Below are 16,647 nucleotides of genomic sequence, written 5' to 3' on the forward strand. Positions count from 1 at the left end.
CCCATTCATTTCACACATAAATCATCATTAAAAATGATTTCAAAAGAGACCAGTACTGCCGATTTTGGTTTTCGAATGCCCAATAGGTCATAAACACCGGACTTCTTTCACTGAAACAAGGAGGTGATGGTGATGAATGTGCCTTAAGAAACAATCACTTTATGTGATTGTTATATAACAGTGGTAACCATATTATCATTTCAAATGTAATGGATAGAAACTAAACGTCAGACCTGCTTGACCTATATCATCATCATCATCATCATTATGACCAACAGCTCCATCCAATTAATAAACTCTGAATATACGATTATGAAAACAGGAAACCTAAATCAGAACCAATCCACTTAATGATCATGATTCTTGACTCTGCCTTGCATTAGCCCAAACCACCATCACCTTGTTGTAAACATAACCTGACTGATTATCAGGATATTTGAGCATGCTCAAAGCAGTCCAGGAAGGAGAATGCACAAAAACAAAACAAATCTGAGATGCCACAAAATTCATGAGTGCCTATGTACCTGACTGTTAAAGTTATCATTCACAGGCTGTTGGTTACTCAAACTAACTACAAAAACAATGACAAATCACACATAAAATTAAAAAAAAAGAAAAAGATTCACCCATCAGCAAATCTGTGACATAACAGCATCATAATTGGCAGGCTTTGACTTCATGAAGTGACAGTAGGCTATATATTTGAATCATTAACAAGGCTCCAAAATTGATCGTAAGTAAATCCGAGCGCCCATTACAGAGTTAATCACGAGCTACAGTATGTCACGCAAACTAATGCAAAACTCCAGACCACTGTCAGCCCTAAAGATACTTGCGAAATAATCCACTTTCAAGCACGCGCCACATATTCTACACGGGATCTAAATCCCAGATGAATCGACTCTAAAGCAAACCACATCCTTCCACACACACATAGGTTCATTTACACGGTCAAACCACCCCAGGGGTCGAGCGCCCAGTGTCCTGTAATTGCGAAATCAATCAACCGAAAATTAAAGAAAAGAAAGATGAATCATTGCATGTCAAAGTGATATCTTTGTATAGGTACATGACATTGTTTATGCATGTTCCTTTTCTTAGTGCATAAGCTCTTTGCAGACCACCATCAGGGCCACCCAACCGCCCACTTTCACACCTCTCCCGAGCAGGGCTAAGAGAGGCCACCCACCTCTCAAGGAAAAAAATTCACATGGATTTACATTCTGAAGGGACATTGTCAAGTTAGAAGCATAAAATGTTTATTTTTTTTCCTATTTGATGGTGTCCTTCAGCAAGCAACAAATGCTTCCAATTTCTGATGCCCATTTTGCCTGGATACCCCAGTCTGTGCATTGTCACTTCATGAGACTTTTCCTCTGGAAGTGCTCCAGGCAGGAGAGGTGAATACCATTTTAAATTTTTACTTATCATATTTCATCTCTCACTATATATAGTTTTTATATATTTATATATATATATATATGCATATATATCATATATATATATATATATATATATATATATATATATATATATATATGCATATATATCATATATATATATATATATATATATATATGCATATATATCATATATATATATATATATATATATATATATATATATATATATGTGTATATATATATACACACGTGTGTGTATGTGTGCGCATGTGTATGTACGTGTGTGTGTGTAAATATTCATACATTAAGGATTTCTGTTCAGAGTCTTTACTTTGGCGATATGGGGGGGATGTTCTGCTCTTTTCCAGTGTGTCTGGAACCTCCCTGGGGTGAACCGCGATGGCCGAAAGGGGGGCGTCTCTGCTGCTCTCGTAGCTTGAATCCCCCCGTACTGGTTCTGGGGGGTCCGTTGCTGCGAGAAAAGCTCTGGGAGTCACGGGCCGGCCGGCCCTCCCTGGCCTTGCAGTTGCCCGCCGTTTCCTGAGGCCGATCCGGTTTGCTTGCAGGGCTGGAGGGCTGCTCATCCACCTTGTTGACACGCAGCTCTCTCAAAGGCTGTGCACTTGCATTGTTAGGGCTGGAAGTGGATGCTGGAGGAGGGGGATCCTTAGGTGGTCGCTGACATACTTCAGCGTAACTGAGTTTACGAGGTTCCTGAAGAGAAGAGGAGAAAAATTATTAGAAGGTTTCTCACTTAGCATTAGATTTTAAGTACTGGGAGACGCATCGAATCGGTATTATCAAGGATGGGTTACAGAACTTTAGAAAGCGGTGGCATGTAAAAATGTCTTAAAGACTTATTCAATGTCTTGAATCTATGTCTCTTTTAGGTAGGGCTGCAACTATTAGTCGACGTTGTCGACAACGTCGACAATAAAAAATTGTCGACAAATATCTTTGTTGTCGAGTAGTCGTTTGATCTCACGTGACCTAATGTAAGGGCCTGCAATCCCGCGATTTGACCGCTACGGCGCTGTAGCGCTAGAGTGTAGGGCAGCCCTTACAAATGCTATTGCGGTAGAAGAAAACACAGCGCGAATTATGACAGTGCAAACGAATCCGAACTAGCAAGGTTTAGGTTTGGGAAAGTTTCACAAAACTTCAAATCAAGAATGCTGTCGTGTGCAATTTTCACGGGAGCACAACATGCATGTTGGAGTGCAAGAGGAAACATCAAAAGAGGAGCCGGTGAGAAGTGAGTGTTCTCCAGCTGGAGCTAACTAACCAGCGGTAAATCTCTCTTTATTAGAGAATGCAATACTACTAATAATAGTAATAATATTATCAATAGTAATATAATTACAGTAATGTGATGACTAGGGGTGTAACGATACGCGTATTCGTATTGAACCGTTCGGTACGAGGCTTTCGGTTCGGTTCTCGGTACGCATTTTCGAACCGAACGGTTCGTTGGACCATTTTTCCTGCCGACCAAAATTTCGTTATTTCAAATGCTCATAATGTAAGACGCTGGCGCGACCACAACATTGCCCAACATCAAATGGCAAACGTAATGCAAGCAGAACGAAACTGAGCTACTCGTTATTGTGTGTTTGACGGACCGTTTATCAGTGAGTTTGGACCAAAGCAGCGCGAGCCGATCTTGATCAAGCGACACTGTTAGGCTAGCCTACTACACAGCGCTGAGACATGATCCAGTAAAGCATTTGAATTCGCCACTTAAGTAATAACATCACTGCGAGATCTAGTGAGAAGCATTCACATTTCTCTGTTATTAATGGATCAAACAGCGCTGACGTGGAAACCAGGAATAAACATTGTGCCATGAACGAACTATCCAGTGTCCACAGATCAGCAACATTCACCATGGGTTTACTGTAGTAACACTCACTGTAGGCTATAATGCTTTCAAGTAACATTACGTCGGTTTTATTTTGACATTATGAATAAAATTGCTGCCCTCAAATGTTAATCTGAACTAATATAAACCTTTGATAATAACTAATACAATATTACATTTAATTTTTCCAAGGAGCTGTTTTGTTTTATATGCTCCTAAGAAGAGTCAATTACAGCTCCATCATTGCTCAAAGTAAAAAAAAATCATACTTTATGATGTTAGTTTTAATAAAAAAATAATTAAAAAAATTAAATCAAGGAAATTTCTCTGGCATTTCATTCTTTTTGCTGTATCGAAAACGTACCGAACCGTACCGAACCGTGACACAAGTGTATCGTATCGAACCGAACCGTGAATTTTGTGAACCGTTACACCCCTAGTGATGACTTATTTTGTATAGAATAAAGCTTGATCGAGCTTAGGAGTCAGGGCTGTTTTTATTATTGTAACACTATTAGTATATTAGGTATTATTATAGTCTTATCACTTGCCTGTATTTTGTTCAATAATCATGAAGACTTACAAAACGAGATGTTATATCCTTCCTATGATATAGGAAGAATATCATGGCAGTTACTTTATCATACTATAAATTAAAAGGTGAATGAGAACGTCTCTGTCAGCTCAATTGTCATGTAAAAAAAGATTGTAATTTTATACTTATAATAATTGTTTGCAGATTAATATTTTACCATTCTTTGTGTCCTGAAGTAAATGTCCCTTTTTCTGTTTCAGTTCTAAGAAAAGCAGTGGGCCTATTGAACAATGCTTAGAGAGCATTTGTGTGTGATTTGAGTTGGACCGAAATCTGAAAACTTAAAGAGAATGACCTGTTTAGTTGGCTCAAAGTTCATTAAAACAACTATTTCAAAAGCTGAAGTGATTTTCTTTTTTTATATTATAGTTAGAATATGTATAACTCAATGTTTTAACTAATTGGAAAAGCTGAATAATCGTTCCAAACTTACTGATTAGTCAGCAAAATAATCGACGATTAGTCGATTAATCGTTCTAATAATCGTTAGATTAATCGATTATCAAAATAATCGTTTGTTGCAGCCCTACTTTTAGGTTTGAGTAAGATGGAGGGAGGTTGATGTAATCAAGTATTTAAAAAATAATATTAATTTATTTAAAATTACAATACTAATATTTAAGGCTGCCGTAATTTCTTTGCTTTCAAATGTTAAACCATAGAGGGTTTTTTTACTGAGAATTTTTTATTTAGGCCTTGAAGTTTTCATTTGAAAAAGCATATTTTTCTCTCCATTTTGGCCTTACGTCCACACTGAGACGGTGTTTTTGTCCTGCGTAAAGGGAGCTTTAAGGAATGGGATCTTAAACCTGCATTCCACTGAACAGAGACTAGAATTCAGGAAGACCAAGACACTGACCACTTGTCCATTCTAAATTTAATCGTCAGCCTGAGGGAAGCTATAACTCACCAGCGCCGGGGTGCTGGAGGGGGCAGTGTTAGATTGAGGGGCTGCAGTCGTGGCCGAGCTAGACTGAAGCTTTGGACCAGGTGCTGTTGGGGCAGGGGTGGGCAACACGGCTGCGACAGGAGTAGAGGTCACAGGCGTCTCTTTATAGACCGGGGGCTCCACGTTCTCCGGTTTCTTCTCCAGGTGGTTGGAGCTGTAGAACACAAGTAGCAAAAAAATTTAATAAATCACACACTGATAGAAACTATTTTTTGTATGCTAGCCATTTGTAAGAATCGCTTACCTGGAGGTCACGGGTTCAGGAACGTGAGCAGTCATCTTGGCTACAGGCTGGGTGGGTCTGGAGACAGTCTCCTCTGAGGCTGGGCTTGAGGGACTCACAACGGACTCTTTGCTTGAATCCTGTTGCTGGAGAGAAACAAAATGACAAGCAATGAATAAAACCAATCGGAGTGGTGTGAAAATTAGGGCTGAATTATTAATTGCATTTGCGATAATATCGTGATATGATAAAACGAGATTTTTTTAACTGCAAAGGCTGCAATTACACACTGGTCACGTGACACGCACATTCTGCAGAGGAAGCATCAACTTGGCACATTATGCATATAGGCCCGGCCTACAGGAAAGAACATTTTATGTTTAATCTAATATTGTGTTGGTCATACTATACAATAGGGGTGGGAGAAAAGATTCTCAATCCAACGATTCTGAGCTTAGTTTTTAACCACAGATGCGCGATGATGCTGTGTTTTAGAAATACAAGTATTCTACTTGCTTTCAATTCTACACACACTTCATAAAGTTCGGAAAGGTTGAAGCGAATACAAAGACATTCGCAATTTTCATTGCACAGGATATGCGCTGTGAGAAACGCGCACGTTGCTCAATGTTACGCTTGCAGCATGCGGTCTCGTCCGCTGGTATTTTCCTTAAAAATGCTCTACGAAGGCATAATTTATGTCATTTGGAATGCAGTGGGCGTATTTATAAAAAATATGAAACTCACTGATAGCCAGTTCAGATAGCCAACTCTTAAATACTTAAAGCACTCCGTTTATTGCTTGTATTATGTGCTTTTTTTCTATTTATTATTTACTAGCTTTAAAGTTTTGAAGCTATATTAGTTTGCATAAATTAAAACAATTGCATGTTAAGAATTTTAAATAAGTTTTAATGAGTAATTATTTTAAAAAGTACTTACTACATATTAATAAAATGTAATCTTTTTATTTTATTTCATAAGGTTAATTAATAAAAAAGTAGCCTAGATCAAGGCTTGTTTTGAAATCGGATCATGACTCCCAGGATCCGATCGTGAGGTGCCTAAAGATTCCCACCCCTACTATACACTGATTTATTGCTCGTCTTTGTTGAATAATAAAGAAGAAAAGAGCATAAAAAAATAACAGCATATTAAATCTCAATCGCAATATTGGTAAAAAAAAACAATTACATCATTTCCCACATTTTTTCAGCCCTAGTGAAAATGCTATTGTCTTATGCTTAACAAACCTTTTCCCTATTCAGGCCCCGTACAACATCGGAGAGGCGGTTCTCCAGCACAGGCTCCCCCTGCGGACTTACAGAGCAGCCAGGCAGCGGAGGGAAGTTGGAGGCGGCCAGGTCAAATTTGGGGGGCGGTACTTTCACTTGAGACAGGGGAACTGGTCTCTATGCAAACAAATAAGATTTTTTTTTTTTTAAGAGGGCATAAATAGAAAGGGGTCTTAATTGTAAACAGCAACACAAAATTAGAAATTACTGTTGTGCGATCATCCTCTCGCCGCCTTCGAGTGCCTCTGTATGTTGTTCTCCTAAAACAAAAGATTAATCCAATTTACTAAATGTGCAATCTGAATGAATTTAAATTAATTAATGAAAGACTCCACAATCGTTTTTTAGCTAAACTAAAATGAGCCAAAAGTTAAGAAAAAGGTGACAAACCTTCCACGTCCCGCCATGATGCCATCATCAGTTGGATCGTTGGAAGATAGGTGTGAAAAAGATGAGTTGATCTCGGTGGATGACAGCACCGGCCCGCCGCTGGAGGGAGGCTGGGGACTGTGCAGGCCAGACAGTCCATCCACAAGAGCCACCGGGGACACAGTGGAAGAGGGTCCATCATTAGCCCTCGTCTGAGGCTTCACATGGTTCCTGCTCGAAAAGCAGAAACAGAAGCCTGCATGAGATTTGCTGCTGTGTCCATACAAACATTTTTCAAAAAACATATTCAAGCGTGGATGTAGATGATGGCCTTTCAAGTTACGAGCAGCATGCAACGGCTCCAAAACAAAAATGGAAAAACAGGCAAATTCTGGCTTTAAAACCAATATACTTTCTCCTGCCAGTGAGCTTACATTAGTTTTACATTTATTTTTTGTTAATTGTCTGCAGTAAACCCACTTCAGGCATTTAAATTAGGGCTGTAAATATCAACATTTATTAGTTAACATTTTTAGTAAGTTTAACATTTAATTTAATGCAAAATTGCATGCACTACAATTTAATCCAATTACGTTACCTCTGACAGCCCTTAATCTAAATGTTTCTTTAAATTAGTAAGACAGAAATGTTTGATCACTGCTGAAGTAAATCATTCAACATTAAAAGCTGTTAGTGTGATGATTTGAGCACCAATATAGTAAAAATACATCTTAAACAAAAATGTTAATGAAATTATGAAAAGTTAATATGAGTGAAATAGACGCACTAATAAAAGAAGGATAATTCTATTTCTGACAAAAGTTGCATAATATGTATTTTGTGTGATTGAAAGACGGTTTGGATTAAGTCGATAATCATTGTAGTGTTCATTTATTATGTTCCTTCAACCCTTCCCAAGTTGTTTTGTTAGTTAACCAGAATTTTCTGAGCTGGAGAGCTGAACACCAAAGCAGGTAATTTAGCTGTCTGGAGAGGACAATAAGAATGGCTTGATGATTGTTGATACATGACATTTGAAGTTGTACCTGAAGGCATTTATTACATTCTTTCTTGAATAGAGTGGAACACTGTGGGAACAGTAAAAAATATCCAAGTGATCTACTGTGACTGCCTACATTCTTACACTACAGAAAAGAAATTTGTACTTGAATGAAACTTTCCTACTTCTTGTAACAAATAAAATATGTGAATGCAAATTTTAGATTCCATTTTCCTTTACAATAGTGTGCAACAGTGCCTGCCCACTTTTTTTTAGTGACCGTGGTTCCGGAAGTAATTTTTCTATTCATTTTTCCCAAAGGGATTTTTTAAAAGTCATGAACCAAATCAACCAGACAGAAATTGAATCATAACATTACAAACACTGATTTAAAACAAAAAAGTATTTGATGATCATCTGTAGTATAGTTTTCACCAGGAATTCCACTACAAAACTTTGTTTAGAAAAATAAAAAGCTGAAATAAATTAATCATACACCATCGTAGGCATGTGCCGGTATCAAATTTTCATGCTGCGGTTAATTGATTGAGCTTTTATCACGGTATACGGTATTATCACGGTATACGGTATTATCACGGTATTTTAATTGCTCAAGAGAAACAGATGGATTGTGGGTATCTAAAAAAACAACAACTTGCATCACAATGTGTAATTGTGATTTTCAAAACATATGGTAACTAAACAGAATTTTATTAAGTTTAGTGACAACATGTTACAATGACTGGTAGGCTACTGTTTTGTATTATTCAATTAAATTCTTGGATTTGATTTCAATCTTAATTCAATATTGACTCATTTGGATAAATATTAGGTAGGCTACAGTCTGCATGTAAATTGTTCACAAGAAAAAAAATATATCTCACATAATGCTGCAAACATATAATAAATATGTAATATAGTGCACATATTTAGCAAAATACTGCTCGCTATTTTTTTCTAGTCAACTAATGTGCTGGTCATTAAATGGCTTTCCTGAGGTAAATGTAACGTTCTGTGACATAACTGTTCTCCTGCAGTTTTATTGACCTCTTTCCGTGTTTGAAAAACACTGATTGATCGATATTATGTATGAGGCACATACCTTTCGGTAAGTTGTACTGTATCTTCAAATAAAAAGTAACAGATGATCGGTTTACTTGAACTGAGGCGCAGCGATCTGTCACAATGGACAGAACCTAAGAGCTGATTTTTATTTTTTTCATATCAAAAGTAACCTGCGCTTTCTAGTCTGTTGTGTCAGTGTCCTCTTTGCTCCGCGATTTTTCTCTGTGTCAGAGCGTGTGAAAAGTGTCAACTGCGTAAAGTGCCTTTCAGACAGGACGCGGAATGCGCGGCGCTGGCCGCTGGGTTCAACGTTGCCCTTCAGATACAACACGATTTGCTATTTTGCAAATAAAAAGTTGAACTATTTTGAACTTTGACCCCGGCGTGCTTTGGTCGACGCAGCAACAAAACGTCCCCGCGCATATTCCGCGTCCTGTCTGAAAGCTGAATGCGTGAGAGTTGGCAGCCCTGCAATCGTCGGCAGCGTTCCTCCTTCCGCCATGCTTCTACTCCATGTGAGGATTGTTTACATTAGACTAGTGCGCACTGCGCCGCATGCACACAGTGCTTATACATGTGGAGATTGTTTACATCAGAGTGCGCACGTGTTTTGCGCAGCATATACGCAGTGTTTAAGCGGTTGATGGAAAATAAGCTAATGCACGTTCTAAAAGTCTAAATTCGAATCTATTATTTTTCACGGTATTTCGAAGTGCCCGGGATAAACAATATTGTGCATATTCATTACCGCGATTTATCGCATTACCGAATACCGGCACATGTCTACACCATCGATTAACAACCTCATAGCTCACAGTAGGTCTGTGTTTAATGGTTTATAAAAGTTATCGTTAAAAAATAATGGGATTTTTACTTTCCGGAACCCGTCTGTTTATTCTATAGTGAGGTTAGAGCTATACAGTCAATTAATGCAAAATAAACAGGTGGTATAATGAAAGGGCCCGACTTAACCTACCGGTTCCTGCTGAAGGGACGGCTGAGGTTTAGAGAATTTGAGCCAGTTTTGTAGTGTCCAGGTGAGCTAAATCCATTAACAAAACCACTGTTGGGAAAAGGAGCCTGTGGAAAAACACAGCATGTCACTATCAGTTAAAGCGCCTCTATTTTGCGGTTTTAAAAGTTCCTTAACCTGTTTGAGGTCTCCTACAATAGGTTTATATGCATCCAAGGTAAAAAAAAAAATGCTTTGTCTCATGATATACATTGCACATTATCAAATTTCTCAAAGAGTCTGAAAACTGTTTGAAGATTCAAAACCCCTCCGTTTCACGAGCATACTCTGCTCTGATTGGTCAGACAGGCAAGTTGGTTGTGACTGGTCTACAGCTTACAGTGCGTGTCGGAAACAAAACACCTATTAGCATATCTGAATTTCAGCTCCGGAGGGTTCCTCTGTGCTTGATAAATAGTGATATCAACTTAAAGGCGGCGGTTTTTCCATTTCAATTCCAGCGCGAGTCCTCATCCTTTAAGAAAACATCCAAAGTGGATTTGCAGAGCTGAAAACAGTTTCTTCTCGGCATGTTAACATTAACAACACTAAGCAAACTATTCCAGGCCTCAGCTTCAACTACAAAGTTGGAGGACGAAGTAGACATTGTTCGCAGATAGCCAATGAAAACAATAGACTGGAATTATGCAAATTTGTTACATGGGTATGTAACAGGAAGTGAGAGTGGAATGGCTGACGAGACAACTCATTTCGGCAGCTCAGAATCAATTCTTACTTTTATGAGACAACTTTATTTGTCATGCACTTTGATCTTTAAAACTTAACAGACCTTTTATATTCACAAACAGCTATATAATACACACTACATGACAGGTAATATTCTAAAAAGCATAATAAGGATACTTTAAAATTATGAAATATAAAACCAACTTATAACAAAAATTATTGGAATATTGTATCCTTAGTCAAAATACCAAGTCTTACCAGGGGAGTCTCAAAGTATGGAGTAGGAGATGGTGTCCAAGTAGGAGGTACTATGCCGTAGAGTGGGTACTGCTGCTGGGGGCTGTAAACAGGCTGCATGAAGAGAGGGGAGCTGTACTGCGACTGAGTGTGAGATTGCTGAGGATACACACTGCAGTCCAGGTTTCGATAACCATTCTTCGCAAAGAATGTGTTGATGGCTTTTATTCTGGCCTAAGAATAGGAAATGCAAAAAAGTAAGAACCCATCTGATATGCAAAAAAATTTAATGCCACACATTTTAGTATAGAACTTGCCATGATTGGTTTTCCCTGAAAAGTCTTCACTTCTTCCCTTAAATATCTGTATGCCTAGATGGAGGCAAAACCACCCCAATTAGTTTCAAATCCAAGGGCAAGCAATTTGTTGTATCTCCCAATCATAACAGAAATTCATACCTGTTGAGCGTCTGTATCTGATTGGAATGTAATGTACCAGTTGTTGTTGTGTGCAAACTCCACACTTATTACCTTGGGACAGTTGTCATTCTTAAACAAGGCTTCCACTTCCTGGTGAGAAAAACAAACACACATTTATGAGAGGATCCGATAATATCCAAAATAACCAAAGCTATCCCATTTCTTGATCATTTTTTTGACCTCAACAGGTGTTGTTTCAGGGACTTCTCGCAAAATGATGATGCAACGCTTGTGATTTGGCCGCACTTTTTCCCCTTTTTCATCGACTTGGACCATAGGAGATGCTGTGGGCGGTCAGAGCAATATTAATTGTGTATTTTAAATAAAAAATAAATTCGCGCATAGACGTAAAATGCAAAACAGGCACGTACATCTCAGGACATCCAAGATGAGGTCCATGTCAGTTGTGAGGACCTTGATTCCTTCCATGCTGGCAATAGTCCAAATGGGGACAAACTGGTCACTGTCCATTTGAGATATTAGGTAAAGATCCTTAGATAAGTTCTCCCTGTGGGATGAAAGAGGAGCATCAGTAAACGCAGCTGATGGGAGGAGAGTGGCTGTAAAGTGCTGTTTACTTATTTGCATTAAATTGAAAGCTTACTTCGCACTACAGGCCTGCACTTACCTGGAGAAACAGAACTCCAATTCTTTTTTGAGAGACTCACGCAAAGTCTCTTCAGAGACGGGCTGTTCCTCAGGGAGCTTGGACTCCACTGCGTGGAAACAATGTACGTAAACATTAAAGGTAAGTGTGTGGCACATGCTTGCTAACTGAAAACACCAAAAATAGATAACAGTGATGGATTTAGGCTATTTATCTTGCTAACATGTGCATTGATTGATGTGAACTGTATCATATTTCACAATTATGAACATCGCTTACCATTAGTTGCTGTAGTGCGCTCACAAACCGGGAAGCTTTGGTCAGGGGGGTCCATACCGTTCACCACACCTACTACAGTACTAGAGGTGCTGTTGTCCTCGAGAGCAGAGAAGCCAGACGTGTACTGTTTACCTACAGAGGTATCTAAGTGAACGCAGAAACAAAATGACAAAGACAAATCAAAACACATAATTTTTTTTATACATAAATCAATACAATTAAATACATTTATATAATTTACATCTCTTTCATTTGTTTTTGCAACCTTTGTAGGATAAGATGTCAAAATAAATCTGCTAATATGTAGCAGTTAAACAAATGTTTTGACACTACCGTTCAAATACTTGGCTAGTAATACTTTTACTCAGCAAGGACGCATTTAATTGGTCAAATGACCACAATGACATTTATAAATGTTAGAAAATATTTAGATTTTAAAGCTGTTCCTCTGCACTATAGCAGCTTTGGTGAGCATAGAAGACATTTAATTTGTTTTTTTTGTTTTTTTAAATCTTTCCAAAAAACAATTATAATTGAACTGAATGGAACGGAATTAAGAATAAAGTAAAAAGGCTAATTATCTATGACCTTTTATCTCCCAGAACTAATCATCTTAAAAAAAAAGAAACCTACAGATTATGCATAACATGGTTAGCAGCACATATGCAGAGTGATTAATTATTAAGATTTAGAATGTATGGAAATATACTTGCCTTCAGTCGTATTGTTCTGGGACCAGGGGGAGGCCACAGTGCCATCCACAGGAGCTTCATGTTGTGTTGCAGGAATCTCCTGCCACACCTTGGCATTAGGGTTCAGACCAGCTCCTTTAGCAGTGACCTAGTACAATAGAAGGAAATGCAAATGAAATCATTAAACTGGAAGATTTGTTTTAAAATCTTCAGGAGACATTTTATAATACAAGCATGTTTAGAGAATATTGATATCCCTCATTCAAAGGCCCTGATAACTGATTGTATAACATTTTTAGGTCTCTTTCTGTAGACATGACGTGTAAAACGCTTCCTGTGTCGTTCCCATGACACTGAGGTTTGTGTACATGTCTTGAGTGACACTAAGAGCAATGACAGACGAGCCAACTTAACCCGAGTTTCCTTGACACCACTTCACTTCCCCTCAAAAGCAACCTAAAATGCCCACAGAAAAAGCCAAGTGCTTAACCACACATGAGAGATGGTACTTCAGTCAATGATAATAATTTGAAAATGTTACATTTTCCACATACCATAACACAGAAAATGGGACCTTGTTTCTCACGGATATGAATATTGTGCTGGGATTTCTCTTTGCAGCAAATCAAGAGTGCTTACACATTTCTTTCTCCTCTCAAAAAAAGCACAGAAATGTAATCTACTTGGTCCTGGAGAAATAAAAACATTTTTAAACTTCAGCAAACATAAAAGAAAAGATGTTAGTGGTATGTTTTGCTGAGAGAATAGACTAAACTACATCCTCAGTCAACACCTTCAGTCAATACATATACACACAAAGGCAGCACAATGTGAGCAGAAGCACATAGACGCAACACATGAGCGGCCAAAACTACCATTTTACCCATTGATCACAAGGCCTGTCAATAAAGACAGAATCAGTTTCTGCAAAAGAGCTTGAATCCTTCTCTGCCAGTCCATCCTGCTGCCAGACAGGGAAATATTGACCTTTTCATTCAAACCTGACAGCACCATTTCATCCTAACAACAGACAGCTTTCACAGAAGGAGCTGATATCTAGTAAAACCGCACAATGGCGAGTGTGATTTTGCTATTATATAACAGTTCAATAAATAATTAATATTAAGTAACTTGCATTTTAGACAGAACCTGGCCAGATAGTCTGTAGAATTCTTCTCCAATTTCCACCTACAAAAAAAGTAAAAAAAAAGAAACTAAAGAATTTAGTTGTGTATGTCACAAAGCCGGTCTGGAACAGCATATGTGAGAAAAGCAGAGTGTTTCTGCTCCAGCTCCACTCCGAGTTCTACAATTTTCACTCCCCCCACACACGAGTGATCACGAAGCGACAGAAAACACTGTTGTAATAACAGGTCATTAACATTTTTCCTTCTATTTTAACACACTGTGGAAAAACAAACTTTAAAAAGGCACAAAAAATAATTATTTTTTAACAGACTCCCCTTCAAACTAAAATATCATTCATTTAAGTGAATCTGAAGTCTTCTCACTTAAAAGGAAGGTACTGAAGCAGGTGAAATGTAAAAGGTTCCCATGTGTACATCTATTACACGTTTAATATTTTGGCTACAAATTGTGCATCCAAAATAATTCATACCTGCTCATTTCACATGGCCACGGGGGCGCCATTGGGAACAGCCACCTGCTTCCTAAACCTCATCCTCCACATAAACTAAAACTATCAAAAACAGCTGTTACGCTTTTGTGCGCCTGTAACACAAACAACACTAAAAGATCCTCTAGGATTCAAGGATTAAGTGTTTCTGGAGGATGTCAGCCAGAAGACATCATTTTGGCCAAAAGCAGACATTACTGTCACTCTCTGAAAAACTCAGTTGCTACGGGTCCTCCCAACCTGAAGTGCAGGACATGTTTGGTATATTTAAGAGAAGGACGTCGGCTCACAACTATTCAAGCTGAAACAAATATTTGCAACTTATTACTCAGAAAACCATATCAACTTCCCAAGCCAATGTTATAAACATTATTTGAAGTTCGTCTGTTCTAGTCGGTTTTAACTCCGTGTGAGCTCACGTGTGTCATATGACTGCGTGGATAAGCTTATGAAAGCAGGCCGCTGAATGCATGTTGCCGAATTACAGCGGGTATTACTGGAGAATTTGACTAAAACCAGTGTCCTTAAGCCAAAGTGAATTAAGTTATAACTAACAAACTTCTAATATGTGAATATTCGCTAGCATGTGGGCTAATTTACCCGGTTACGCATGTCATGCTCGAACGTCTTAAAGGGCCAATTCACCCAAAAATTTAAATTCTGTCGTGTCAAGCTTCCTTTAATACAAACCACCAACCTTTACCAAGGGAATTAAGTTTACCGTCATATCAGCTGGCTATTTCATGACAGATACATTCAACAAACAGCACAATGTCATAAAAGGTTGTAAAAAAAATCAACTCGGTAGACATTTTTGAATAAACAACTCTATAAAAGATTCATGAAAAGATAAAATGCGTTTGTGCTAAAAAATAGTGTTTTCTGGGTCCATCTTAGAAAACAAATCCTTATATTGGTTAGGATGTGAGGGACTGACAGCCTCAGTCTCTATTTACTTGCATTGCACCTTTTTTTTCCCCAATGGAAGCGAATAGGGAATGCTGCTGTTATTCTGCCTAACATCTCATTTTATGTTCATGCGGGTTTTGACCAACATGATGGTGAGGAAATTACGTTTTTTTGGGCGAACTGTCGTCTTTGTGTGCGACAGAGCAATCTTAAAACCACAAACATGATGCAAAGTTCAGCCGCAGATTAGAAATGTCTCTTGTAAGCGGGCCAACACAGAGATTAATGAATCATCCTTTCAAATGACAACAAGAAGAGTCTTCAACAACATGGCCAGCTTGCAATTTAGGTGATGTCAAGCTTGCAAGCTGTGTGAACCGACCGATGGCCTTATATAGCGAGCGATCATACTTCCTATGACCCTATTTATAAGAAGGGCAACGGCCAGAGACCGATCGTCCTGTTGGGGAGGGGTGAAGAGGCCCCGACTCACCATGACGCCTGAGTCTCCCCCGGTCCCGGGTGTGATCTCGTCCTCCCCTCGGGTTTTGGGTCCCGGCTCAGCCTCCTCCTGCAGCTGCGGCTCTCCGCCCTGGTCTGAACTCATCGGCCGCTCCTGGCTCACCGCGCCTCCGTCGTTCTCTCCCTGCCCCCCTCGGCTCACCCTTTTTGCTGATCGAGTAGTTGGCTAATACACCAGGATACGCACAGATGACGGTCCGGTTAAATAAGCTGAATTTATTGAGTGCTCGGTAAAGAAAGCTCAGAGTGCGAGCTGGCTGGCTAGCCACCGAATGAGCTAGTTCTCCTGCTAACTAGCTGACTAGCTATCAATGCAGCGACAAATACGGCTCAGGCTCCGACGTTTGGCAACTGACGGGTGAAAATGACAGCGCAAGCGCCGAAAATAGCGAATTCGCTCCAAACGCGCCTTCCTCGCGATTTACACAAACTCCAGTGCCATAGGGCACATTCCTAAATGGGCGACCGAAGCGGACACAGGGGACACGCACCTTATTAATGAGTAGGCAGACATTAACACAGTCCGCCACCGTCCCACACTCCTCTGCGACCTCTTGATATCCTCTGAAGCTGATCTGCTCAGCTTCCGGTTGGAGCAATGGCTGACTGCAGGTTCTCTGCCAAAATAAAAGTATTTTTCTTAATAAAAGTTTAATTTCACAACAGTCCCACGTTTTCTTGTTTACTTCTTTTATAGCCTACTTAGTCCATTATTATTATTATTATTTTATTTGATAGTCAATATGAACATTCTGTCATCATTTACTCAGTTTCATGTTATTTCAAACTCATCACTTTCTTGGAACACAAAATATGTTAGGCAGAAT

The 16,647-nt window shown here is 38.9% G+C and overlaps 1 protein-coding gene across 4 annotated transcripts; it reads right to left on the reverse strand.

The window, feature by feature from the left end:
- Nucleotides 1-1,628: 1,628 nt before the first annotated feature.
- LOC130073392 (la-related protein 4) lies at nt 1,629-16,394 on the reverse strand. 4 transcript variants are annotated; one of them, XM_056238783.1, is made up of 17 exons: nt 15,792-16,394; nt 12,775-12,901; nt 12,062-12,205; nt 11,804-11,891; nt 11,547-11,683; nt 11,356-11,459; nt 11,155-11,265; nt 11,014-11,067; nt 10,718-10,930; nt 9,737-9,840; nt 7,742-7,783; nt 6,717-6,926; nt 6,535-6,586; nt 6,285-6,443; nt 5,053-5,177; nt 4,770-4,962; nt 1,629-2,117 (listed from the first exon to the last, which is right to left on the reverse strand). In XM_056238783.1, the coding sequence occupies exons 1-17, from the start codon at nt 15,903-15,905 to the stop codon at nt 1,731-1,733; spliced, it is 2,364 nt and encodes a 787-aa protein (XP_056094758.1). In that variant the 5' UTR covers nt 15,906-16,394; the 3' UTR covers nt 1,629-1,730. The 4 variants fall into 4 exon arrangements, with proteins under 4 accessions (XP_056094758.1, XP_056094767.1, XP_056094747.1 ...); XM_056238792.1 differs by having other exon boundaries at nt 5,053-5,174; nt 11,804-11,894; XM_056238772.1 differs by having other exon boundaries at nt 11,804-11,894.
- Between the last annotated feature and the right edge of the window lie 253 nt (nt 16,395-16,647).

This window comes from Rhinichthys klamathensis, unplaced genomic scaffold (assembly GCF_029890125.1).
Source record: "Rhinichthys klamathensis goyatoka isolate OS25496 unplaced genomic scaffold, OSU_Roscu_1.1 h1tg000020l_1, whole genome shotgun sequence".
NCBI lineage: Eukaryota > Metazoa > Chordata > Actinopteri > Cypriniformes > Leuciscidae > Rhinichthys > Rhinichthys klamathensis.